We start from the raw sequence: 27,761 nt of genomic DNA, 5'->3' as shown, positions 1-27,761 counted from the left end.
GGCTGACCACTCAGATTAAACACGATCTAAACCGATGGTCAACTCTTACACTGGACTTTAGTGCAAGAATCACAACAATAAAAATGAGTGTCCTCCCACGGTTATTGTACCTTTTCCAATCTCTGCCAGTTAAGATCCCAGTGGAAAAATTCAAGGACTGGGATAGGCTCATCTCTAGATTTGTATGGAATGGTAAAAGGCCTAGAATAAAATACACAACATTACAACTATCTAGGAAGCAAGGTGGTGTGGGACTCCCTAATCTAAAAGATTACTATCATGCGGCCCAAACCAGACCGGCGATAAAGTGGTGTGATCAGAACTTTAATGTTAAATGGAAAGATATTGAAATAAAAGTACGGGATGTCCCAGTCCAGACTTTTCTTGGAAATGAGCAACTTAAGAAAACCTTACAGCATTTCCTTGATCCTATAACATCCCACACTCTAGAGATATGGTTTGGCCTAGTTAAACAAAGTAAGTTGGAAAGGGAGGTTAAGATGTTAAACTGGGCTGCCTATGTTGTTGGTGATATACTAAGTGCTCACGACCTAGGATTCAGGAAGTGGGAACAAAAAGGAATAACAGCGATTTGTACAGTAATGAAAGATGGCCATTTGATGAGTTTCCAAGATTTAAAAGATCGGTATAGTCTAGAGAAAACCGATTTTTACCGGTACCTGCAACTCAGAGACTACTTTTCAAAGGAAATACGAAGTTCGCGTACGTCTTATGGCATCCTGAATTGTATAATTAAATCATACAGGGGCCTCCAATTCAAGGAGATTTCTGTACTATATAAAAATCTAAGAGAGAACACGGCAACATCAACTGAATACATAAAAAAGAAATGGGAGCAGGAAATAAAAACTGATATCTCAACTGAGGAATGGTTAGATATGTGTGAAACCCAGAACACAACGACTAACTCAAGATGCTGGAGAGAATTTGGGTGGAAACACCTTACTCGATTCTTTATTACACCAAAAATCAAAAGTAAACAGACTCAAGACAGTTTGCCATGCTGGAGAAGATGTGGTAACATGGAAGCACATCATACGCACGTGTTTTGGGAGTGCCTGAAACTGCATAATTTTTGGAAGAACGTGAGTCTTGTAATAGGCAATATCTTGGGCTACCAATTACCACACAATTTTAAAACTGTATATCTTGGGAATATTAGAGAGTATGTTCTGTACGACGACTTGTATTTGACAAAAATCCTATTGATAGCTGCAAAGAAAGCTATAACAAGAAACTGGTACAAACTGGATCCGCCTTCATCAAAAGACTGGTTAAATATTGTTGGAGAAATCTATGCAATGGAAAAAATGACTTACATTCTCAGATTAAAGGAAGATATTTTCGTTGCTAAGTGGGAGAAGTGGACATTGTATGGCACCAAGGAAAATTAATGAACGAACAAAACATTTAAGGTCTATGACTCTGTATATCTATTGATGCATGCCTGTATAAAAGTACATATATAAGCTGGAGTATGTATGCTGCTGAGCAAAGGCAGGCATGCATACGGTAGTTGATTAGAATTGGCACCCACACCTTTTGTTCGCTTTAGTTCTGTTTTGTTTTGACTGTGTGCTTGCATGGTTATTTCTCCTGTAATGCAAAACATGTCTATGTTTAAACTGTGACAAAACTATCAATAAAAATTACAGTGTCAAAAAAAAAAGATATATTTCAAAAGTGTGCTATGTTCACCTCATAAAAAATGCAGGACATAAAAACATTGCTTAATTTTTTTATGTCCTTCATTAAGCAGACTCTAAAAATCCCACTTATATATGAACCTGTAAAGTCTCAAATCTGCTAAAATTAAAATTATTTCTCTTGAATAACCGTTAAATAGTAGGTTGTCAAAGGAAACAGGCAGGTTGAGAGTGTGTTGCTGCTGCAGTAGTTGTGCAGAGGGAAAGACCTGCGAAATTTCCCATGGGAACGGATGCTTTATCTCCATAACTCCAGATAACATAAAATCTCCACTCATATTGTTCTCCTTCACTGCTTTTGTACAAGAGTGATAATCTGGAAAAGAGCTGGCTCACAAGCTGAGATTGCAGCACACCCCTAAAGGTCTGAATCCATCCCCATTGTTTTGGTACCTCTCTGCTGATGTGATCATTAGCGATGAAGACATTTGGGCAGTCCGTAGTGTCTGGGTGCACAGCCTGAGCAGGGACTGTTGCTGCCGGGGCATCCATTGTTTGTTTACTTCTCTACAGGGGATGTACCACTTGGAGAGTATGCAGCACTGCTTTGAAGATCTGCTCTGCAAACTGAAGGAGCTCGTCTCCAACCCTGAGCTTGTGTCTCATTACGACTACTGAACTAGCAATGGCATTATTCATCACAATGCCAAATAATGAGTTTGCAAACAGGCTCGGGAATGAATTACCAAATCTTTAATAACACGATGCATTTGTTTGTGTTTGGAAGTAATAAAAAAAAATACCACAAGTCGCAGTTTATGCGATTATGAAACAACAGACTTTAAAAATGTAACCAGATTGACTTTTTCATCACTTTTCCCTCACTGCCAGAGATTAGAGAGTTCTTGACCAGAAATAAATAACAGCTAGAAGTGCCACAGTTTGTAGCTCCTTTTCATCACTTGGCAACAGAGTCACGACTGTGTGGTTTACCCAGTCCTCTCTTTAATGTATGGCATATCCAACCACCTACACCACCACCTGTGTCTGTCTAGCCCCTGAAGTTTGCCTATGGCACCACCCTGATTAGTCGCTTTCCTGCTGATGATGAGTCATACGGTAGAGAGCTTGTGTAAGAAAAAAAAAGGGGAAAAAAGAACTTTTCCCACTCACTATTCCACAGAGAAAACATGCATAACAGTTGCACACACAAACACAGAACGCCGGTACTTCGTTTGAACAATGCAATTGTTGTGAAGCAGAGTGAGCACGCTCTAAATATAACTACCCGCTGTTTTTACCAGCAGCTAGTTGCTGATTCAACTGGTGGAAATGTCCGCTGATAGGCAGAAACTGCATCTACTTCAGCATATTTTCTTCAGGCCTAGATAGCAAAATACTGCCATGTAAGTCCATCTCCTGCGAGAATACTTTGCATCCGCAGTACAGACATGAGGATAGTCCTATTCGTCAGCCCCACACCCGCGAGTACGCAGCCACACATTTCAGTGTCGTCCCAAACTCATTTGCACCGCTGTGACACCTGAGTGCTTTAGCCTCGGTGTAAGTGGGCTGTATGACATTATGCTTGATAATGGTACTATTGCTTCTCTCATATATGATGGATGTGTCTGTCACGGCACAGTCTCGCTACACCCTATTGGATGCAGCATTTTTCTGACAGGAAAATCAGCCAATGCTGACGCTTCAGTGAGCAGCCACCCTAATCTTTTCCTCGTGCTGTAATTCCAGGTTCCAGAATGAACCGTGGGTAATCCCTCACAGGACGTGTCCTTCCACTGTGTCAGAGTGTCGTTGTCAGTCTCTCTGTGTGTCTCTCTTCCTCTCAGCGTGCACCCACACACACACTCAAACACAAACTTTCTCTCTCTTTTTAGTCTCCCTGTTGCTGTCGCTTTTTCATGTTCTGGCTCCCTAGGTGGCTGCTTCTTATACTTTCTCATTGATATTTTTTTTTCTTTCCATTCGCCAGTATCACCACACCCACTCAGTAAGTGATTGACATTCCCATGCATCTTTTTATGTGATGTGTCTCTCTCTCTCTCTGTGTCTTCTCCTTGTGCTCTTACCCAATCCCTTCTCTCTTACATCCTGTTCTTCCTCATTTCTGGTGCAGGCTTTTCATCAGCAGCCCGAATTTAGCCTGAATTTATTTCCTAGAGTCACTGGATGCACTGTGCAGTATTAATTTATAGTAACTGCAGTGCAAATACCAAATTAATGGCACAGCATATGAGAAACATCAGGATACAGCCCCTTGTGTTGCACACAAACAGTCTGGTGAATGGCAATGAGCTGTTTCCTCTCTTCACGATAAAAGCTTGTGAGTCTAATGGCTTCTTGGGTTGTGCTGTGTGTATAACGACGTTTTATGCAATGGTTCAATATTGTTACTTCATCGGGATTCATGCAATGGTTAGGGATCCCTCTGGTTTACAGTTTACTCAGCTTACACACTTATTAGAAAATGCATATTGAGGGAAATGACACGTAAGGTTACTGATGTTCTCTCTTGGCCTGCAGATTAATAGCAGACTGTGGTGCTCACTGATTAATACTTCATCACTTTAATTAGTTATTTATTAGCATCTCTCTAACTTTTAGACACTTTGCTCTCATCTTTTCATCCAGTTTATACCAAATAATGAGAATCTACCATTTTTTGCTGCATAAACCAATAGTAAAGTGTAATGTATAGCAAAATGTCTCAAGAATAATTACAGCATTAAACGTTTTCAGCATCTTTGTTAAATGTCACAGTGTGTTTTGAGTTCCTGCTTACATTAGCTAATGCATGCATATGCCTTCTTCTGAGATCTGACTCACAGGGAGCACATCTCCACTTTATCTCCTCCTAGCGTTAGCAGAGTCGAGGGGAGGGCCACCAAACGGCCAGTTCCTGCGCTTCCAGCATATGTTTGTTCTCCCTTCCTGGCTACCTCTCCCCCTGCTCGTCTGCTACTCTCACTCTCCACCTACACTTCCTGGGCCAGAGTCACGGTGCCACCTCATCCCATTACCCTCTTAGTCACCCCCATGCTCAGACCTTTCGTGACACCTGCTGAGCCTAGCCAAGCCAGAGACTCCCACATCCCACCACCTCCACGGGCTCTGACAGCTGATTGTGTACGCTGATTGCTGAGCAGCATATTTCACTGGCCCCTTTTTGGTCATGCTGCAGTATGTTCACATTTTCTCCCCCCTCTGTTTCTCGAGGCCATCAGTAGCAGAGTGTGCAGTGCATTGGTGCGGGCAGTTTGGGTAGCTGTAGTCTATTTGTGAGAGCAAGGTGCTGTTTCTCCCCAACAAGTATACCAGAGGAAATGGAAGGCAAGATCTCTTTGATCATATACTCTCAAAGGAAATCTTTGAGTCTGGGAGCTCTCACTTCTAGTTTAGATATATATCACATCAGAATTCATTATCAGTGTTAGGAGAGTAGTTAAATGGCTTCCAAATGTAGCACAGATCAGTACGAATGGCCTGAAATCTCAAGAGAAATTTGGCAATTTAGCCTTGAAACAAACCAGGGCCAAGCTTGAAGAAGTCTGTTTATTGGATTTTTTTTTAATCACACTTCAATCACTTTGACATCTCGTCCTCTCTCGTCTGACTCCGACCAGCAGGAATATTCTCAAGGGTTTTATTCCATGTTCAGCAATCAAAGCGCTCATTCAAGGAATGCGACTATATTTTGCCAACAATGTGTCACCGCTGAATTAGGTAGTATATTTTCTCATTCACTCCTCCTACATAATATTTTTAATTAGGTGAAGCTGATTATTGTTTTGAGAGATATAATTTGTTTACAGCCTTTGAGAGGAGGTGCAATACTTTGTCACTGACAGAGTCTGAATCTAAACTGTTGTTTTTAGGAATATTTATTCAAATCCTGAAAGCGCCGTCTTTTCCTCTAACTAACAGTTACACAGTGTTTTAACAATAAATGACTGTGTGGAAACATCGCAGGCAGGATGAGCTTGAAAAGCTCTTAAATTATCTCTCACATATTAAATCTAAACCACAGATAACCTGCGTCAGTAAAAATTACACCAACTGAAAAAAAAAGGATCGCATCATCTCGTTTTTTGATTTTAGGATTACCTTCTGCATGCAAACGTCAGTCATATGGATGAAATGACAGTTTGTGAAATAAATGTCACGAGTATCACAACATTACTCCCATAGTAAGTACAGGAAGAAAGTAAATTGTCAAGTTTAACAACGCTTTTAATGCAGAACCTTGGATTTTCTTTTTTCACTTTTTAATTTAACAGCTTAGAGAACCCAAGAAAATCCTTCACCATAGTTTTCCATGTCTGTCCCAGTAAAGCAGTGCAGCATGCGGCTGATTTACAAACCTTTGTAGAGACTCTCCTCATAGAGTTCAGGATTGGCAACCTTGAGTCGAGTAAATAAATGAACGAGACAGGAGATGGCAGAAACAGATTGAAAGGAAAGACACCGTGTGAGGTGGAGGTGTGAAGTCCCACTCAAGCTGTAATGAGAATGTGGCTGTGTGCCATAGGATTTGCCGGTAATTGCTTTAATGAATGCATTCTGTTGCCTCTTGATTGAGCACATGCCCTGTGTGCACTCCTCCAGGAGCCACGAGTGTTATTTCTGTTTCTCTCTCGGTCGTCTCACTAACTTTTGCCGTCACACAGTCTCAGGCTGTGGCGATCCGTCCACTGCTTTTTGTCTGGCCCAAATCTTTTATGAAGGTCACACTGAGTCTCCTTTAAAGACAAGACACAGAGTGGGAGAATTAGGCATAGATTGTTTCTGTTGCCCTTTCCAACTGATGGTCTTAGTAGGTGATCTGTTTGCGTGTGTGTGTGTGTGTGTGTGTGTGTGTGTGTGTGTGTGTGTGTGTGTGTGTGTGCGCGCGCGCGTGCACGCTCACTTTGCAGATTGGCCTGTGGCACTCTGAAGATGGACTGTCCATGGAGAGAAAGCTTCCATCTATCAATGTGACGGACACCCTCTTCAACACGACTCTTATCATCACAACAATACTGGTAAGGACTGTATGCGCACTGACACACACACACGCATCAGTATTCTGTGCCATTTTATTAGCTCAGCTCAGACTGATCTACATGTGGCTGACATTCTCTAGTTGACAGACAATTACCATATCAAAAAGCCATTTTGTGTTTTCACTTCCACACTCAGTCCTTTTGGGATCAGAGGATCTGATGCTGCTCAATTGTTTTGCCCTGAGTACCGAGTGTATCAGCAGGAGCTAATAATTTACCATGTCAGCCATCCTCAGCCTTTGTTGTAAATATAGACCCTGTGAGCACTAGTTCTCACTACTCTAACTACTTGTTTTGAGGGGGGTGCGGTGCCAGTTTCGAGCAACTTCCTTTATCTGCTTTGTTCAATCATCACTCATCAGAATCCTTAAACAGTTCAGAAAGAAAAACACATATTTCCTGCAATGAAAACATTCATTATACACTTGATGTGGACTATTTTTAATCAGTGCTTGAGTAAATCAAGTGTCTGGTTCATTACTCACTTATTTAATAAATTAATTGATTAAACACAAGTAAATTATATAAAAACAAAAAAAGCAAGGAAACTAGTTTCTCTCAGTGCTCTTGCTCTGATTGTCGTTATTTCACAAATGGCCAAACACATTTCAAAATGACTAATCACAAAAATTCTGTGAAACTCACAAGTTTTTTTGGCCGACAAATTAGACAAGTCTTGTATTAGTAGAGCTAAAACATGCTTTAGGCAAACTGTCTCACGCTGTTATAGCTCAGTAAAACATCTAGTGCTGAAACACCCAGCTGAGAAACATGTAAGTACAATTCCCCTTACTAGAATCTTTGCAGGCAGCTGTTGAGCAACAGCAAAGTCCAAGAAAAAAAACAGTTGAATAGAAGCGATTAAATGTAACTGCATTAATATAAATACTGCAGGGTTAAAGATGGCATTAGGAGCACGTGAGAAGGTGGATGCTGGGAAAGCAGGGGAAAAGCTTGAGTTACTGCAGGGCAGACTGGAATCGTCTCTATGGAATGACAGACTTCGCAAACAGAAAACAGATTTAATAAACTAGAGAATGAGCTTTGACATGTGGCATTTTGTCCAGCCATATCTTAAGGCGAAAAGAGTTTATAGCTTGTCTGCACGGACACGCTTGAAGGTGCGGAAAATGCCTGCAATCATGGCCCGACTACCCTCGCTATCTCTCTCCAAAAGTTCTGTCCCCTCTGCATTTTTGTCGTCTCGTTGCAATGATCTGTAAATGAGGATATTGGTAAGTATTTGCAGTAAGTTACAAATGATTATATACTTCTAAGCATATATAAATATATATTTCTAAGCATAAATGACAATCCAACAATACAAATCTAACATAAGTCTCTCCATAAAAGCATTTAAGATGCGCTTAGTTGCACGGTAAATAAATAAAAGATTAGCTGTGTGGGGAAAAAGGTTTGTCAAAAAGACCTAGAGATAGAAGTTTAACTGATGCACTTTTTGCCACTTGGAGACTCGAGGAAGTGGGCGGCATAAGTCAGGCTGTCGCCTTCATACAGTTAACATATACGGCCTCTGCAGGTATGAGGGAGGATGCTTCAGCAATCTGAAAAGCACTCAACTTCAAACATGCTGAGTCTTATAATCTTCAAATGCCTCTGACTTTATCAACCCGTGGTTATTACATATGAGTATATCAACATGATTAGCAGTGAGTCATGCATAAAAATGGATGTCGCAGATTTCGCAGTAGATATTTCAAAAGAGGAATGGTGAACTGAAAAGCTGCAGGCAAAACCAGCAAAACCTTTCCCCGTGTCATTCATGTCATACAGTGTGCAGAACGCCTGAACTATGACATTTATTTAACAGTACAGAAGCTCAGTTGCTATTGCACATTTTGAACAGTGCTAAATTAACCTTCAGTAATTATATACCTACTTTAATTACTTGAGAGGATATTTAAGTCTTTTCCAAACCTTTTGAGAATAATGTAAGGTTCTCTATAAGCACCCCTGTGTTGTATTTTCCAGCAGCTTTGATATTAATGCATGTTGGGGAACTCCAGAAGTGAAAAATAAGTCCAAGTTGAAACCGTCACAATGTTCCAAGAAGTAGGACCTAAATGCAACAGTTTTAATGGACTAAAGAGTTATGGTGCGTTCGTTTGACTACTACTGCTCATCACCTCTCCCAGGGTTTGGGTCCGCCAAGCGTTTATCTGAAGTTTGCTGTCATTTTTGAGTTTTCAGTCAGGACTTTGGACTGGAACACCCCTTCAAATCACACTTGTCATGGTCATTTTTCATTTGTGGACTTTCTAGTATTATTTATTATTTATTCTACACAGCAAAAACTCCAGTGTTAATTTAACACTGGAGTTTTTGCTGTGTATGTCAATTCTTAGTTTGCATCTCATCTCTGTGTGTTTTTAAAGCGTCACTTTGCCTTAGTTCTTTGTTGGTGTTGCATTGTCTATGAGTCTTCCTTCAACAATCCCCTGTTTGGATTTGGTTTTCTGCTGCCTGCTGGACTACCTGCTTCACCTTAACAAAGGTTCCCTTTTTGTTCTTTAAATTCTGAGCCTCAGATCTGCATTTTAGATCCACATTTTTCACAAAACACGTGACTTCCAACTCAGAAAGCTGGAGCAGGCCAAAAACACGAACTTTACCTGAGTTCAGCAGTTCACATAAACATAAGTAAAACTGTAAAATGCATATGTAAATGATATGTACTGCATATGAACTGTACACCCACTGTTTTCTATTTGAGACCATTTGTGTAAGTCATACACAAAGATCAGGCTCTAACCATGAATGTGCTACAGCTGTGTTTTTAAGTGCAAAAGAAATAAGAAAAAGAAATAGCATTGCACTGCACAGCAGACTGGTTGGTTGTCAGACTTTGTACTCCTGCATGAATTGGTGATCACTGAAAAATCTTTCAGTAACTTTTCCTTCAATAAATCGAAGTTTAAGGTGGTCGCTCAAAATTGGTATCCCCTTCATTTTTCCAGGCAATTGTAATAAAATGTAATTAACCATCAGCGACACTCTGACACTTTGTCACAATGTTGTCACAATGTTGTCACAATGTTGTCACATAGTATGGGGTCGTTTATCAATCTGGTTTCAATAAAAATGGTGAGTTTTTGTAAAAAAAATCAAAAATTCAGCTAGATCAGTAATTCTATCAATTATTCAAAAAAAGTTTCAAACTTTCCTGTATCTGTTAAAAGACAAACTGTCTATTTGTGCAAGATTTTGTTCGATTATCCAGGTAAGGAACGTTTCTGGGATGTCCATTTTAAGGTTGCTAGTCTTGATCTAGCAACCATAGCTTACTCAGCCACTGAAGTCGGTCAGAACAAATGTGCACCTGGATCCGTAGGACCAGTAAGGTAACCAGTCCCAACTACCTAACTAACTAACTATGCCTTTAGTTTGCTCAGCTGATTCAAATCAGAGCTCCTATGTTCAGCTTTTTAATAAACGTCCTTTTTTGAATAATATTGTGTGATCCTTTAATTAAAAAACAACTACTCTAACCTGTGAAAATGACAAAATACCTACTTTAGTGTGTTTTCTGCAAATTGGCCTCACCAAAATGGACAGACTGTCACATCAAATGTGTGATATCCACAGATATTCCACAGTGTCCTCTAATGTGGCAGTAACATGAATGTGTCCAACCAGCTGCTAGTGCTGTACCTTGCTAAGGAGCCAAACAAACGGTTATGTAATATAAATAATACAACATCATGTATTATTCCTGAACTTTTGTTTTATTACTTTTGCAGGTTGCGCTGTTTTGCTTGTGCTAATCTTGCATTTGTAGGTCAATTAATGTCGCTGCCTAGCTTTACTTCATGGCTTTAGTTTGCTTCAGTTATTCTGTGTTTTGTTGTCAAGTTTCCATCTCTGTGTTGGATGTTTGGTTATGTCCCATCTTTTTTCTGGTAGTTCTCCGTCTCTCCTTCATTGTGTTAAGCTTCCTTCTCTTGCTTCGTTACTCTGATTTAGTTCAGGTGTGTTTAGGTCCCCATTAGCCCTTAGTGAGTTTCAGCGTGGTTATATTTAATAAAGGTTCTGCTTTCATTCTTTCAATCATGTGCCCACATGCCTGTGCCTCCTGTGCCTGACTCATGACTTTCAACTGGGAAAGTCAGAGCATCCCCAGTAACCCTGACTTCACAGTCCAAGATAGCATTAGCTCACAAAACATTAGTAAAACTCTAAAACTTGCTATCTGTATCACTAATGTTGTGTATTTCTCCATGAACCTGCTACAGCTGTATCTTTAAGTACGAAAGAAAGTATTGCACTGTACTGCTAGTGCTGTGCCTAATGAGCAAAACCTTTTCCTACTGGACTACTGGAATGCACTCAACTCAGGGGTGACGTCACGTCCAGCACTGATAACCAATTTCTGAGGCAAACTGAATACAGCATCAGTCCAGGGAAACTCGGCCAGAACAAAAAGTGATGAGAATAAACGTGCTAGAGCACTGAGACACTTTTAGCTGATCAAGTGGATAAACTAGACTGAGAAACTATAAATTCTCATTACAACTAACTGGAACAGAAGACAGAGGTGAAACTAAAAAGGACAGGGCAAACAAAGAAGAGGAGAAAGCCGATGACAGGAGGTAAAATTAATAGAAACACACAAGAGGAAATAAAAAGAATCCAAAAAAAACACAATACAAAGATTCAGATTGTTAGTCAGCAGCACGTCATTCACTCACTCATTGAATACAACACAGAACACAGACATGACTCGCTCAACTCCTCCTCCTCCTCCTCCTCGCTGATGAATCAGATGATAAGGCACAGAGTAGCCCTGTAAGCAGAAACAATTGGCCCACTGTGTTGTTGTAACTGGCTTATCAGCTGCAATCCTTGGGAATAGGGGAAGGACATATTGCCATATTTCGCCAAAGAACAACTCAGTGGTCTCATTGAGACTGATAGGGATTCAAACGGAACGGTTCATTTTGCACAGGAGGGAACGGCATCAGGGGACTGTAGAGATGTGTGCGTGTTGAGGTTGAGTTGGAGTACAAATGAGACAATGTTTTCACAACAGAAAGAGGCTGTGAAAGAAAGAATTGGCTGAGCGCAAAGCTTTGATTTCACTTTGGATATATAGAGTCCCTGGACCAAACTTCGGAAGCCACCAAGGAGCAATTTTCAGTGCCTATCACAGCTCATTCATCATGGTGTGATTGCTGTGTCGCTGTTATCTCGCTTGTGGGCGGCAGACGAGCCACAGCTGAAAGCCTCTATAAGAATTCCTTACCTGTACCGCCGGCCTGGGAGAATGTGTGCGTTTGTGTGCACTTGTGCAGACGCTTTAAGGATGCTCTCCTCCGTTCGTTTTCCGCTTGTTTTTTAATGCAACTTTTGACGTGTCCACCTGGGCCTTACAGAGCAGTCTCATTACATATAGCTGTCACCTTCCCCACTTTAATTTCACAAACAGCTCCAGAAAAAATAAAAATAAAAACTACAGTCGCAGAATTGATTATCACTTTACTGCAGGGCCACAAGCCATGTGTTTGCAATTATTGATTGAGTTTGTTACAGGCACTGTTGAGGTCTTAGTGAAAATGTCTTTACACCGTCGCGGTGATGCAATAGAAAAACCAATTCTTTGTTACCTGGAGATAAAATTGTTTTATATTATGTGTGGTATTGCATTTCCTCTCTGTCCTGAAGTGCAGTAGAGCATCATCCAGCAAAACACAAACAAACCAAAAAATAAAAAGATTAATCTCTTTTCTGTTCTATAGCATCAATTCTTAGTGTTCCCTCTTGACATCCATTGTGATCGTGTAGCTGCTGTGTTTCTAGAGCTACACCGCAGGTTGTGAAGTGTCTCAGTGCCAGACCGATGGGTGGGTATACGTTAAAGTTTTTGAAGAAACTTCTCAAGAAGCATTGAGCACCTGATTCAAACCAGGAGCTAATGCTCGAATCCAGTGTGATCGTAAAGAGAAGACGCGAGCATCAATGAGCTGGACTCACACAGCAGCTTAACTTATGCTTGTTTGTCTTTGAAGGTTTGTCTCAAGTGATAGAAATCACACATACTGAACATTTTTATTCACCCTGTACTCCAACCACACAAACACAAGTACGCAAGGTGCAAGATAAACAGTGCTGCAAATCAGGAGCAATGACCTGAAACATTGTTTCAACATCTGGTTTTCAGTTTTTTTGTAAAGCTGCATAAAAATCTAACACTAACTGCTTCTGGCGCTCATTTATACAAAAGATTTTCGGATTATATTCTTGTTTTTCCACTTGGTTTGTTTCATACAGGTGGTTGTTATACCACTAGGAAATAATTAAATGCCCTTTGGTGTTAATGAATTATTTATTTAATTAGTCAAAATGCTCCTAATGTGCTCACAGAGTTCAGTAAATCCGTCTTATTCCTCATTTTAAAATCGAATCTTTTGAAAATCCTAACTTCTCAATATTTACATCCCAGCTCAGTCCCCTTTTTTTGTCCTTAATGCCTGCCACACATTCCTCTTTGGAAGAGTCATTTTCTGACTTTTTCAGCTGCAGCACCCTCGGCCATCCTTTTCAGTTTTCTTTCAGAGTACCCTTGTGTCACTGAGTGCTTTCATATCCACTCACATACGTATTGGTAAAAATTCAACATAGTGCACATAGTGCCGGCTGATAAAAGCAGACACGGAGGCAGATTTACTGGCACACAGGCTCAGAGGCACTGAGGCATGTGCACATGAATTTGCAGACAGAGACACGAGATCTGACCCCATTTCTCAGAGTTTATGTGTACTCCTTCTTTCTTTTTCCAACTTGGGCGTATTTGTATTTGTTGTAAAGAGCAAAACGGTTTTGTCGCAGTGGCTTTATGAAAAATTAACGTGACCTGGCCTCTTTTCTAATGACCCAGTATTTTTAACGAATATTGTCAGGGCATCGGCGGCTCTTCTTCAAAACGGACTTCACAGCCGCGGTGAGAGAATTATATCTCAGCTGCCAGTTTGCTGTGCTCAGGAGAGCAAGTTTTAGAAGGATAAGAAAACAGCAGAGGAAAGCGAGGAGGGGCTGTCTGAAGACATCTTGAACACCCTGAGGTTTTAGAAAGTGGAAACTCCACTGTGGTGTCTGAAGCTGAATGTGAACAACACCCACCAGTGCACCTGGCAGCCTGTGTGTGCGCACTTGCTTGTGCATATGTAAAAGTGTTTTTCCTCCACTGACATTATCAGTCTGCAACCAGACTCCTCATGGCTTGGGAATAAGAGGCTGCTTTAAAAGTCTGCATTTCTTTATAGCTTCAAACTCATAGCTTTATACGGCTGTTTTGCTGTGGTGTGCAAAAGATGGCACATAGAATTTCCTTTAGTAATTTTGTATAGGCCTTTCATGCTTTTATATCGTTTATATATATATATATTATTTTGTTCTCGACTTTTTTATTGACAACTTTTTATTGGAAGTGGTCTTTTCGCTTTTTTCAGTGTCTGTTTGGGTTCTGGGTTTTTTTGGACAAGTCAGACTTTTTAAGAGCAGTTGCGTTTCTATTTCTGCAGCTGAGCACTGATTGTTGTACGGCTTCGACCGGACATTTTTATAGAAAAACTGGAAGCTCAGAGAAAGAAGGATAAATTGAAACCAAGGAAAAGTAATGAAGAAAAAGCAGAGGCATAAAAGCAGAGAAACGTGTTGGCTAGATAACAGTCAGACAGCCTGCTGTGTTATTGATTGCTGTGGGGTTTTTACTGGAGTGATTGATGTTTCCAGGTCTGATTATATTAGTGTGTACTTAACCAGGTCAACGCTGTGGGATGGAGAGATACAAGGCAATATTTTCTAGCCTTACTCTAAGGGACTGGGCTTTCTAATGACACAAGACATATATAATAAATATGGTACGGCACATAAATCAACGAGAAGCTTGAAAGTGAATTCGTTTTTCCCTAATTAAGTGTTGTAGCAGCAACCAATACATTCATCCTTTCAAGTTACTGTTTCTTTGCTATGCAATTGTAGGGAGGAGTGACTACAAGTTGCTCTTAAGCTTCAGCAGTTAATATTATCGCTCATGCACACTTAAATGAAAGGATTTACTGATGTTACATAAGGCCAGACTGGTTTTACAGTTAAAAGATGTTAATGAGCTAACAGCTACCTGAACGCTACTCCCACATAGGTTGTCTTGTTAATATTTTAGCCATAAGAGAAAAAATTACTTGCAACCATCTCACAGATGTAACATTATGTACAGCTACTTTCCATACAACTGATATTTATTTAGACTCTTTTTCTTCAATTGTAATTATAGACCAGTTTCTAACCTTCCTTTTATCTCAAAGATTCTTGAAAGTGTAGTTGGAAAACAAATAAGTGATCATCTGCAGAGGAATGGTTTATTTGAAGAGTTTCAGTCAGGTTTCAGAGCTCATCACTGCACAGAAACAGCTTTAGTGAAGGTTACAAATGATCTTCTTATGGCCTCTGACAGTTCAGTTTCAGTTTTCAGTTTTATTTGTCATATGCAAGTTAGCACAGGGTCAACATTGCAATGAAATGTGTTTGACGAGCAGCAGTCACTCAGCAGCATAATACAGTAGGAGAAAATATAATAAAAAAAATAATAAAAAAAAAATAGAAAAATAGTAAGGAGCAAAATATTAGAGAGACATGGTAAAAGAGAAAAGATGACTAAATGATGTGCTCTACTGCCTTCAACACCCTCTGTAGTGATTTACGGCTGCTGGCAGAGCAGCTTCTGTACCAAACTGTGATGCAGCTCGTCAGCAAGCTCTCAATTGCACACCTGTAAAAATTTGAGGTGATGTTGGCATTCATGCTAAACTTCCTCAGCCTCCTCAGGAAGTAAAGCCGCTGGCGAGCTTTCCTGATAGCAGTGTCTGTGTGAAGGGTCCAGGAGAAGTCCTCAATGATGTTGACTCCAAGGAATTTGAAGCTGCTGACCCTTCCGACCTTGACACCGTTGATGTGGATGGGCTGGTGTTCTCTGACTGGTCGTTTCCGGTAGTCCACTATCATCTCTCTAGTTTTGCTGATGTTGAGAGTCAGGTTATTTTCCAGGCACCACTCGTACAGTGCCATCACCTCCTCTCTATAGGCCGTCTCATCATTGTCTGTGATGAGGCCTATGATGGTTGTGTCAGCCGCAAACTTGATGATGATGTTGGACTCTTGTTTAGCAACACAGTCGTGTGTGAACAGGGAATATAGGAGGGGGCTAAGCACACAACCCTGTGGCGTACCTGTGTTTAGGATGAGTGATGAGGAGGTGTGCTTACCAACTCTCACCACCTGGGGCCTGTTTGTGAGGAAGTTTAGAATCCATCTGCAGATTGGTGTTCCCAGCCCAAGGTCGACGAGCTTCGTGGCAAGTTTCGAGGGGATGATGGTGTTAAATGCCGAGCTGTAGTCGATGAAGAGCATCCTTGCATATGTATTCCCTTTCTCCAGGTGAGTGAGGGTGGTGTGCGTTGCCAGGGCGATGGCATCCTCTGTGGCTCTGTTTGTCCGATAGGCAAACTGAAGAGGGTCCAGTGTGTCAGGGAGGGAGGAGCAGATGTGACCTTTCACCAGCCGCTCCAGGCACTTCATGATGACGGATGTCAGTGCAGCAGGACGGTAGTCATTCAGACAGGAGACCACTGATTTTTTGGGAACGGGAATGATGGTGGATGCTTTGAGGGACGTGGGGACCACTGACTGCCTCAGGGAGAGGTTGAAGATGTTGGTGAACACCTCTGCCAGCTCGTCTGCACACACTCTGAGTAGCCGGCCTGGGATGCCGTCCGGTCCTGGAGCTTTGTGAGGATTTACCTTTTTAAAGGTCCATCTCACAGCTTCTGTTTTCAGAGTTAAAGTTGCAGCCTCACTGTCCTCCTGAGGGTAGAGGATCTGCTCTCTGTTGTCTGCGTCAAAACGAGCATAGAAGTTGTTAAGCTCGTCTGCAAGAGATGCAGTGGGCTGAACACTGCCTGTGTTGACCTTCTTGTAGTCAGTGATGCAGCGCAGTCCATTCCACAGTCGCCTGGTGTCAAAGCTGTGGTAGCTGGACTCCATTTTTTCCCTGTAGTCCTTTCTGGCCTTTTTTATGGACTTTCGGAGGTCGTACCTGGCTGCTTTATATGCATCAGCATCCCCGGAGTTAAAGGCAGAGGTCCGCACTTTTAGCTTGGCGCGAACGTCTTTATTTACCCAGGGTTTCTGATTTGGATATATGCGGACAGTGGTTTTTGTGATGGTATCATCCATACACTTTCCAATATATCCAATGACAGAGTCTGTGCCATTGATGTTGCCATCAGCTGCATCCACAAATATCTGCCAGTCAGTTGTGTCAAAGCAGTCCTGCAGGACCTCCTCAGCCTCACTGTCCCATTTGTAAATAACCCTGGAAGCTGGTTTTTCCTATTTCAGTCTTTGTCTGTATGCAGGCAGCAGCAGAACAATGGTCTGCCTTACCAAAAGCTGGGCGGGGGAGGGGTTTGTAGCACTCTTTGAATGGAGTGTAACAGTGGTCCAATGTTTGATCACCTCTTGTGGGGAAGGAGATGTGCTGATAGTATTTGGGGAGAACCTTCTTCATGTTGGCTCTGTTGAAGTCACCCAGCACAATAAAGGCAGCTTCTGGATTTTTGTTCTCGAGTCCAGTAATGATGTCATACAGTTCGTCCATAGCCGTAGCTTTATTAGCGTGTGGAGGAATGTAAACAGCTGAGAGGAGAACTGAGCTGAACTCCCTCGGGAGGTAAAAAGGCCTGACTTTAATGGTCAGCAGCTCGAGGCTCTGAGAGCAGTAAGTTTTTAAGATACACACATCTCTAGCCCACAAGGAGTTAACCATAAAGCACACCCCTCCTCCCCTTTTCTTGCCTGAGTCCTTCGTTCGGTCTCCCCGGTAAACACTGAATCCATCCGGCGTGATGGCGCAGTCGGGGACGCTGGGCTCCAGCCATGTCTCTGTGAAGGCCAGAACGCAGCAGTTCCTGATGTCTTGTTGGTGTTTAATCTGTGCACGCAGCTCGTCAAGTTTGTTGTCCAGAGACTGGAGATTCGCGAGCAGGATGCTGGGGAGAGGTGGCTTGCTGTTTCTCTGTCGCATTCGGCACAAAACTCCGCGTTTCCCCCTCTTTGTTTTCCCTCTATGTCGCGCAAGTAAACAAAGGATCCCAGGCAGCAGAGCGTCCACGGAGTCGAAACCCGCTGTAAAGTCCGAACTGGCTGACGAACGTAGCTCCAGAAGCGTCTGTCTGTCATACCGAGTGTATGATCGCGCTATGCGCACAGAAATTGAAAGCAGTACAAAATGTGGACTCATCTCTGTGCTTGACCTGCTAGACCTCAGTGCAGCGCTCAGTGCTGTTGAACATGATATTTTATTACAGCAATTGGAGCATGCTGTAGGTATTAAAGGTACTGCTCTGCAGTGGTTGAATTGTATCTATCTAATTGACACCAATTTGTTCATGTAAGTGGAGAGTCCTCTTTACACACTGAGGTTACAGATTGCATAAAGTGTTACCTAATTATGGTGTTCCACAGGGTTCAGTGCTTGGACCAATTCTGTTTTCATTATAAATGCTTCTCTTAGGCAATATCATTAGAAGGCATAGCATACATTGTCACTGCTATGCAGATGACACCCCACTTTATCTATCCATGAAGCCAGATGTCTTAAAATAGAAATGTCTTAAAGACATAAAGACCTGTATGACCTCTGGTTTTCTGCTTCAGATAATTCAGATAAAACAGAGGTTATTGTACTCGGGCTTAAAAATATAGAAATATGGTATCTAACCAGATGCATTACCTTGGCCTCCAGTAACACTGTGAGGAATCTGAACCAGATATGTCCTTAATGTGCATATTAAATAAATATGTGGGAGTGCTTTCTTCCATTTGCGCAATATCTTCAAAACTAGAAACGCCCAAAATTAGAAACATCCTGTCTCAGAGTGATGCTGAAAAAACTAGTTCATTCATTACTTCTAGGATCAGGATGTCCTTAAAACTTCCTGAAAGCTTTCAGTTGATTCAAACTGCTGTAGTAAGAATACTGACAGGGACTAGAAAGAAAGCATATTTCTCCTATACTGGCTTCTCTTCAATGGCTCCCTGTAAAAATCCAGAATCGAATTCAAAATCCTGCTCCTCACATACAAGGTCTTGAATAATCAGGCCCCATCTTATCTTAATGACTTTATTACCATATCACGCCATTAGAGCTCTTCGCTCGCAGACTCTGGACTTATTTAGTTATTTTATTAAAAGTAGAATGGCAGGCAGAGCCTTCAGCTTTCAGGCCCGTCTTCTGTGAAACCAGCTTCCATTTTCAACTGAGGAGACGGATACCCTCTCTGTTTTTAAGATTAGTCTTAAAATGTTCCTTTTTGCTAAAGAATATAGTTAGGGTTGGATGAGGTGACCCTGAATCCTCCCTTAGTTTCTTGCAGTAGGTTTAGGCTGCTGGGGGATTCCCATGATGTACCGAGGGTTTGTCTTCTTCAGTCACCTGTTTTGTTTTTGTTTTGTTTAATCCCAATCTGTAGTTGTTTTTATTATTAGTGCAAACCGGATTAAGGGCATTTCCCATCCTTCTCTTCCAGTGAGTTGTTGTCATTGATGACTGACAACCTAATTCAAAGTGTGAATTTATTGCCAGGAGGTGCCAGCAGCAGCAGTAGCAATTACAGTAACTCTTCACAAGCCTGCGATGTCACATAATAAAACTGAAATTGAAAAATTTTTCCTCCCTGCGATGTCAATCTTTGGTCGAGTTTTTTAACCAGTTGCTCCTTTTCCACCACCTGGATTGATATCATATCATTGGCAAAACAATATGTAGCTGCATCAGTAATTCTATCCACCGTTTGCACTTATGTCATGTGGAGTGTAAAAAGCAAACGCTCCAGTGTCGATGAGTGATTTGTTTACTTCTGGGTCACACATCACCAGATGTGATCTTATCCTTGTACAGGGAGTGCAGAATTATTAGGCAAATGAGTATTTTGTCCACATCATCCTCTTCATGCATGTTGTCTTACTCCAAGCTGTAATAGTCACATGCACACACAGATATCCCCCTAAAATAGCTAAAACTAAAAACAAACTAAAAACTACTTCCAAAAACATTCAGCTTTGATATTAATGAGTTTTTTGGGTTCATTGAGAACATGGTTGTTGTTCAATAATAAAATTATTCCTCAAAAATACAACTTGCCTATTCTGCACTCCCTGTATGCTGTCATAACCTGGTTGTATTCAATGGTGTGCTTTTGCCTGAAGTGGTGAAACAAGTTTGCTTTAACCCTTTTAGTGGGAACTGGTTTCTTGCATGTCTTGAAAAGTACTGTGTCTTGTTGGAGGTTGTTGAAGTAGGTCCCTTTTTAGGTACTAATTACCATCAGAGGCTGACACACTGCTTGTTTTGTTGTGCGCGCACTAGGGAATTGAAGTGCTTTAAATGAATGAAAAAGAATTTAAATGTTGCTATATCGTTATTATCACTTTTTTTGTCACATAAAAGCCTGCTGATGGTATGATGCACAGCTCTAATGTCTAGCCAATGTCTGCTGTAATATTACTCTGATAATCAATTAAAAATACTTCAAAAGGCAACAGTGACACACGCGCACAGCAAAAGGGTGCATTTTATTTATGACTTTAAGTCATGGATGAGGCCTAGCAGACTCAGTCATGAAATTTAGGGGGGTGGCTAGTGCCCCCCCCCCCCCCCCCCCCCCCCCCCCATTGACCCCCAGCTACAAACTGGTTGCCAACCACGGTTAGCACAGAAGCAGTAGCAAATGGTAAATGGCCTGTATTTGTATAGCGCTTTACTCAGTCCCTAAGGACCCCAAAGCGCTTTACACTACATTCAGTCATCCACCCATTCACACACACATTCACACACTAGTAAAATTTGTCACAACTTTACAACCGCTCAGTGAGTTGTTAGCAAGTGTTATAGACAAGTCAGCAATTTGCATGCAAACTGTGGTTACTAGGGTCAGGGACTGGACTCTATGCCTGCTTGACTGTAGCCTTATCAACCACAGCAACTCCCAGCAGTCACCAGAAACCTCCAATAACCACTTGCCAACTGCTCGGGAAATACATGTTTTTCTTTAGAGACCGGTGGTTATGAGTGGGGTCACCAATCAGTCATTAGGACGTGTAACAGAGGGCTAATAAGATCATTCAGAACTATAAACCCTCTGATTCACACATGCATTTATTTTATGGTTGAAAAACTTTGTTAATAAAACACACAACTACAGATGTGTGCACTTGTAGCAATTTGGGGTCCAGTGCCTGAAACTTTGGACTGAGCCCCATTGGTAAATTGTACAACTTTAGTATGCAATTCAACAATAAGCTTTACAGCTTTGGCTGCAAACAATAGCTTTTACTTGGATCAGTTGATTTCCAGATCTGTTCACCGTGAGATGTATTGTCTCACCTTTTAGCAAACGCGCCAACCCACTTACTCTCACACTACTGCATATTGTAATCCTGTCTGTGTCAACTTCTTTCTGTTTTGCTGCTATAAAACACTGGAGGCTGTTGTCAGTGAACAGCATGTCTGTTTAATCAAACTGCGAGCCTGGTTAGATAAAATGAATCCGTATGCAGATTCTTGGGGAAGAGCGGTGCAGACACAGGCAGCTGATCAGCAGTCATTTTGTTGTCAGTCTTATCACAGCAGTGCAGGATGTGCAGCGTTGGTTCTACTGTCCGGTTCCTCCAAGAAAGAAGCAAAGCTGTTCAATCAACAGTATTAACATGATGTCCACCCTCACCCCTCCTTACAGGTGGAGCCAAACAGTTGCTATGACAACATTGCGAGTCTTAGTACTAATAACTGTTACGCCACCTGATGTGCACCGAGTTTTCAAGTGCCTCCAAATTCAGCACAAATTCGTCAGTAGTCAACCAGCTACCCTACAAAGTGTTTCCAGCTGTGGCAGTGACAAAACCATTTCACTCCCATCCCCAGCTCTCGAAATACAGCACCACTTATTTCTGTTTATGCTTTACCCTCCTGAACCATGTCACAGTTGTCTACACGCGTGGCTGTCTTATACGCTGAAGGCATTTATGTTAAAACGAGTCAATAAGCTACAATTAAAACCTTCTGCATTGTTAAAAGCACTCAATAACACATATATTTTCTTTGTTGTAAAAAGCTTTTAGTTTTCAGTAAGAGTGATAGAAAATGTTTAGATACCTTTAATCATCGTTATTTGATGCCAAGTTGCCAAACAAAGTTAGTTTATCTGGAATCACGAGCTAAGTTCAGGGATAGTGAAAAATAGCACAATAAGGTTGGCTCCAAAATACATCACTGCAGGGCTCTTTAAATCTTCCTACAGCATCAACTAAATGACAAAACAAGACATAAATAAACAGACAGCCGAACAGAGAGTTGGTTCGCTAAAAGACAGGTTGTAAATAGGTGTATGTGTATGACTGATATCAGAAGAAAACTATCCAGTTTTTGGTTAATACAACAGATTAGCACGCTCCTGCCTTGTTGCTGATTTCAGTGCTTGGCTCTGCTTCAGAGCCACAAATCTCAGTTTTCATTGAAGGCAGTAAACAACGTGAACCGTGACCTCTAAAGGACATGTGGGATGCTTCCACCATTCTTGCTCATTGCAAAATCTTTAGATAGGCTTAGTAAAATAATGATATTGATCATTAAAGGAAGACTCAGGTGATTTGGTAATAAATTACCCAAAAATGCTGAATACAGTAAAAAGTGTAAAAATTTTAACTCATATATGGAAAATGATAACTAACTTATTTTTTGTATTTTAACACTCCAGTTAAAAAAATAATAATTTTCTGGCAATTACTTCATTATTTAGGAGTAAAGGGGTTTAGAGAGAGACGTTAAGAAGAACTAGAACTAAAATTCTGTATTGCTGTCACACTTAAAAATCATGAGATCTAATGCAACGCAAATCCTTTGTTTTTTTCAGGAGAATCCGTATGTGATGCTCCGACAGAACCACCAAGAACTCGAGGGAAATGACCGCTATGAGGGCTTCTGTGTGGACATGCTGAAGGAGCTGGCAGACATTCTCAAGTTTAAGTATCGCATCCGGCTGGTGGGGGACGGCGTCTACGGTGTTCCCGGAGCTAACGGAACATGGACGGGCATGGTTGGAGAGTTAATCTCAAGAGTATGTAAATATTTGCATATGCATAGACAATAATATTGCCAACAAACAAACCATATCACTATAAATGATTATGTTTTCTCCTTCGCATATGTGTGAGACAGAAAGTTTTTACAGGTGTCTATGCAGTCCTGTGAAAAGCTAAGCAGCCAGGTGCTGCTAATCAAATGCGTTTTATTAATGGATCATCAGCAAGCGTAAGCATCTCTGTAAACGCAGAAGTTTTGGCAGCTTGTTCTGAAGCATTCAGGTGTGTGTTAACACAATGCCAAAAAGGAATGACATCAATAAAAGAAGTAATTGCTCCTGTCCATCATTCTACATTGAGAAAGAGGATTCACAAGTAAAAGGAACTTGCCATTTTTCCCAGGCAGACAGACATCCAAGTAAATTCACCCCAGAGTCAAATCATGCAATGCTTAGAGAAACTACAAAAAAAAAAGAAAGAAAACAAGAGCTGTATCTCAGACTCTACAGGCCTCAGTTAGCATGTTAAATGCCTGAACCCTCTACTGCACACATTTTGATGGTACATGCTGAACATCATTTTCTGACTCATTTCGGGCCATTTTATTGCCAAGATAGTTTTTTTGTGCAACAATGGTATAAAACCACAGAGAAAATTATTATCTCATAATTCATCACACAACTTTTAGAAAGCAAAAAGACCTCAGCAAATCTTCCAAAAATGTCGACCAATGTTGAAACAAAGAATTGAAAAGACGTGAAACATATTTACATAAATGATTTGATGCAGGCTTAGGTTCAAATTGTGCAATATCATGTCATATTGATTATACTGTTGTGAGACTGTCAGTCTGTGTGAAACTTACTAAAACAGTTCTTCTGAGGTGGGCATTACACTTTATACACATCACTTTTGGTTTTTCTGTGCACCCAGGAACCCTGCATCTTGCCTTGTTCAGTTCAGTTCAGTTTTACTTGTATTGTGCCAAATCACAACAATTACCTCAAGGTGGTATATTGTAATGTCACGAACCTACAACAATACAGAGAAAACCCTGACATTAGATGACCCCCTATAATCAAGCACTTGGCTACAGTAGGAAGTAAAAACTCCCTTTTAACAGGAAGAAACCTCCAGCAGAACTAGAATCAGGGAGGGGCAGCCTTAATCGGTTGGGGTGATGGGGTTATCACATACTGTTGGCCAAAGTGATATATTATAATATATTGTCTGTGATGAGATTCTGATTTGGAATGGGAGCTCTGGGACTCTGCTTCTTCCTCCTGTCGTCATAATTTTGAGATATCCCACTAATGGCTCGAACTCTTTGCACAGATTTCATGCAATTTTGTATTTTGGACCACATTTCAACTCGGAAGCTCAGGTGGTTGGACAGCCTTCCCAATGTAAACTTCACAACTGTGTGGAATACCATCTGATGTGATTGTGATTTGGCACTATATAATTAAAACTGACTTGAAATGATCCAGCAAGGACTAGGCAACTGTTGTTGCTCATATGGAGAAAGCTTTTGATGGCCTCCCACTAAGCAAGAAGCATCACATCAGCAACATGTGAAATGTGCACAAATTTGCGCACGAATGCATGAAATAACATATCATTACATACAAACACAATGTTATCAAAATCTCCCTCAAAGTTCCCCTGATTGCACTACGTTGCCCGAGGCAACAAAAAGAATTTCTGGGCATGCAAAATTTCATGGTTCATTGGTTTCCATCATTTAACTTCACACGTACAGGTCATGAGGCTTAAAAAGACTTTCTGTTGCTCTAGGGCAACACTGTGCTGTAGAGGTTTAAGTGTTTAGAGGGGTTTCCAGGAGAAAGTCTCTTCTCTCTGAAAAGAAGTCTAAGCATAGGTTTGCAATGTTGCATCTGAACAAACCACAAGACTTCTGGAACAATGTCCTTTTGACAGACAAGACTAAAGTGAAGAAGTCTGCCCATGATGTACTGCACCATGTTTGTCAAAAACCACACTCAGCAGATCAGCACAAACATCTAACATGAAGCATGGTAGTCGATAGGTGATGATTAGTGCACATGACCTGGGCTTGCAGTTATTAAGTCAGCCATAACCATGCTGTGTGGAACCTTAAGAGATCTGTGCATAAAAAAAGGCCTTCAAACATCAATGAACAGAATCAACATTGTAAAGAAGAGTGGACTAAATTCTTCCAAAGACATGCAGAAAGCCATTACTTCCAGCTGTTCCTAAAGGTGGTTCTACAACTTACAACTTTTCCTTTAAAACAAGATTTTCACCATAGCTGTGTGGATACCACTGTATTGTTCTTCTTAGAGAAACATAGAAACAAACCCAAAGTGTATTGCTCAGCTTTCACATAATTTACAGCACATTTCCTTCATATCATATAGCCCCCTTCCTTCATTCAGCAGTTGGCCTTTTCAGCTTAAGTATTGTATTTTTCAAAGTAGTCACAGCTTGTTGGTGGCTTGTTTCCTGCCAGCCGCTTTAGCTGAACTGACCTTAATAGACTTTCCTCCTGGATCAGTCTTGTTGCTGTTAAATCTCTGAGTGAGCCCTTATATTATTTGCTGTACGTGGCTGTTAACAGGCAGATTGTCATGGCTACTGAACGGACCCACGCGCAGACAGTTCTTTCAAGGAAACAAAGGGGGATTTATTTACAATAGGGATCACCTTAGTGCAAAATATATGTACAGTGAGTTGGGAGGGGGTCCAGGGCTCCAGGGAGAGAAGGGGGGGGGGAATCCACACACACGCTTCCTCTTCCACTCAGTCACCGCCACCGCTCCTCCGCACACACGCACTCCTCTTCAGCCGCACTCGCTCCAACACTCCACACACTGCCCCACTTGGACAGGTCCGGTGATTCGGTCCAGAATCTACAGACAGAAGGTCAAAGGTTAGTTCCACAACATAAAACACGTGTAAGCGATTCTTCTTTGAATATGCCGCGAGCACGAACTCAGGTGGTTCGACGTTCCAGCGGTGAGCTGCTCTGTGCCACTGCCTTAAATAGCAGCTGGGGAAATCAGCCAGATCAGCCGCAGGTGGACACCATCCACAGGGGTGCGTGGGCCAAGAGTGAGAGCCCGTAATGAGCTCCACCCAGGCAGAGAGGAGGAGGAGAGACAAAAAACTAAAACTAACAACAACAAAACCTGTAGCCAGCGTGGGCCAACCAGAGAGACACGGGGACCGTGACACAGATAAGGTTATATAAGGGATGAGAGGGAGAGGGGAAAGAAGTAAAAGAGCTGTTAAAAAATTAAGAGGGCGGGGTGAGTGAAACAGACAAGTGTTAAGTCAGTCCTAAGAGGTGATCTGTCTTAATTCTGTGGGCTAATGGAGGGCAAAGCCATTAAGTATGTAACGCGTACACTGCCTGCTCTTGTTATTGTCACAGTCCATCTCCCCCCTACATCCATGTATAACTTGCCTCTGGAAGGTTGACCTTCAGAACGGCCATGGGTGAAGTCGACATGTGTCTCTGACATCAGCTTGAGCCGTGGATTGGCATGGTTGAGAGGGATTTTCATGGTAAAGGTGGCATCTGCAGGGAAGTTACACAGTAGACAGAAAGGCTTCGGAGTGTTTGGTTAAAGGCATAGAAAAGAACAGGAAGGATGGCAGTGTAAGAGGATTGTGGGAAAATATACAGGCCTTGGCTACAAGTTGAAAGGACAGGTAAAGAAAGGAAAATGGAGGAAGAGGGGTGTTATACACTTGGTAGGAGCAAAGGAAGACAGCATCAGGATATTTTGGACAACAGATACCCGTCTCCCTGCCAGTACCTTTCAGACTGAGCAAGATTTCATTGAGGATGAGGATGATTAGTCTGACGGGTGTCAGACAGCCTAAGCTAACAATGAGTCAGGCCAAGAAGAACCCAGACACAAGTCTAAGTACAGTATGTGCCGGTTACCTAATCCACAGTGCTGCGATTAGAGAACAGAGACATACAGCATCTCTAAAGACCAAAATTTAAAGTCTAAGTCAAATGCTAAATCCTCAAGGGTCATGTTTAATTCATCTCTCACGTTCAGTTTCGCATCCTTTTTACTGGCTTAGCATGATCTGATTGAATGCAAGTGGAAACGGGTATGATGCAATATTGAACAGGCGACATTACACTGTGTCTTTTCTTACATACTAGAAGGCATAACAGCAGGGAGGCAGAAGAATCCGGTAATCAATATTAATATTCCATCGCCACGTAAATATTTCACTTGATGTTACAACTGTGTGTTCATTTTTCAAAGGATCTGTTACTTTCTTTGTTAAAATTGCCTCGATGGTCATTTGCTGTATTTGGATTCCTTCCAGCACTGGGAGCAGGCAATCAGCCTTTCAAACAGTGGTCAGAAACGAGACAGGAGGCTGGGAACAGATGATAATCTCGGGTCAGCGCCTGCAGGCTGAGAGTAGGGCAGCAGGAGACACTAGGCCTCAGTGTGGAGTAAAGGCTGCCGTGAGGTTAAAGAGATGCAAATGTGAAGTGCAGAGTATTAATTGAAGCACAGACGGAGTCAGACTGGGGGTTTCTAGATGAAGCATTTGAGGCCTCTTCTGAAGGTCAGAGTGATTATAGAAAAACATGACATCGAAATGGATGACGCGCCTTGGATGTGTGCATGTTATGTATGTCAGATGCCCTCCTCGTTCCTTGACATAGAAACAGTATGTTGTGGATTTTGACTAGTGTCTGCAGTGCTGCAGCACAGCTCCCTGCTCCTCATTCTCCCATTCCCCTCTATGTCCCCAATCCTCTTAGTCCTCCTGCAGCAGACAAAGAGGAATGCATTGCTGCTTTCACTCTTTGCTCCTCAGGGAGATGAAAAATCCCTTGCAGTTGCACTTTGCTGGC

At 41.6% G+C, this 27,761-nt stretch overlaps 1 protein-coding gene across 1 annotated transcript in view; it reads left to right on the top strand.

Annotated features, from left to right (window-relative positions):
• The window catches only part of grik4 (glutamate receptor, ionotropic, kainate 4), a 364,478-nt gene that overhangs the window by 316,918 nt on the left and 19,799 nt on the right, over window positions 1-27,761 (top strand). The window contains exons 12-13 of the mRNA XM_085429452.1: window positions 6,602-6,709; window positions 22,714-22,917. Coding sequence (XP_085285578.1) covers window positions 6,602-6,709; window positions 22,714-22,917 — 312 coding nt within the window. The remainder of the gene's footprint in view (window positions 1-6,601; window positions 6,710-22,713; window positions 22,918-27,761) is intronic.

Source organism: Rhamphochromis longiceps, linkage group LG14 (genome assembly GCF_057381845.1).
Source record: "Rhamphochromis longiceps isolate RC_006_pf linkage group LG14, R_longiceps_female_GT1.1, whole genome shotgun sequence".
Taxonomy (NCBI): Eukaryota; Metazoa; Chordata; class Actinopteri; order Cichliformes; family Cichlidae; genus Rhamphochromis; species Rhamphochromis longiceps.
Note: the sequence above shows the minus strand (reverse complement) of the source record. Positions and strands in the feature narration are given on the sequence as shown.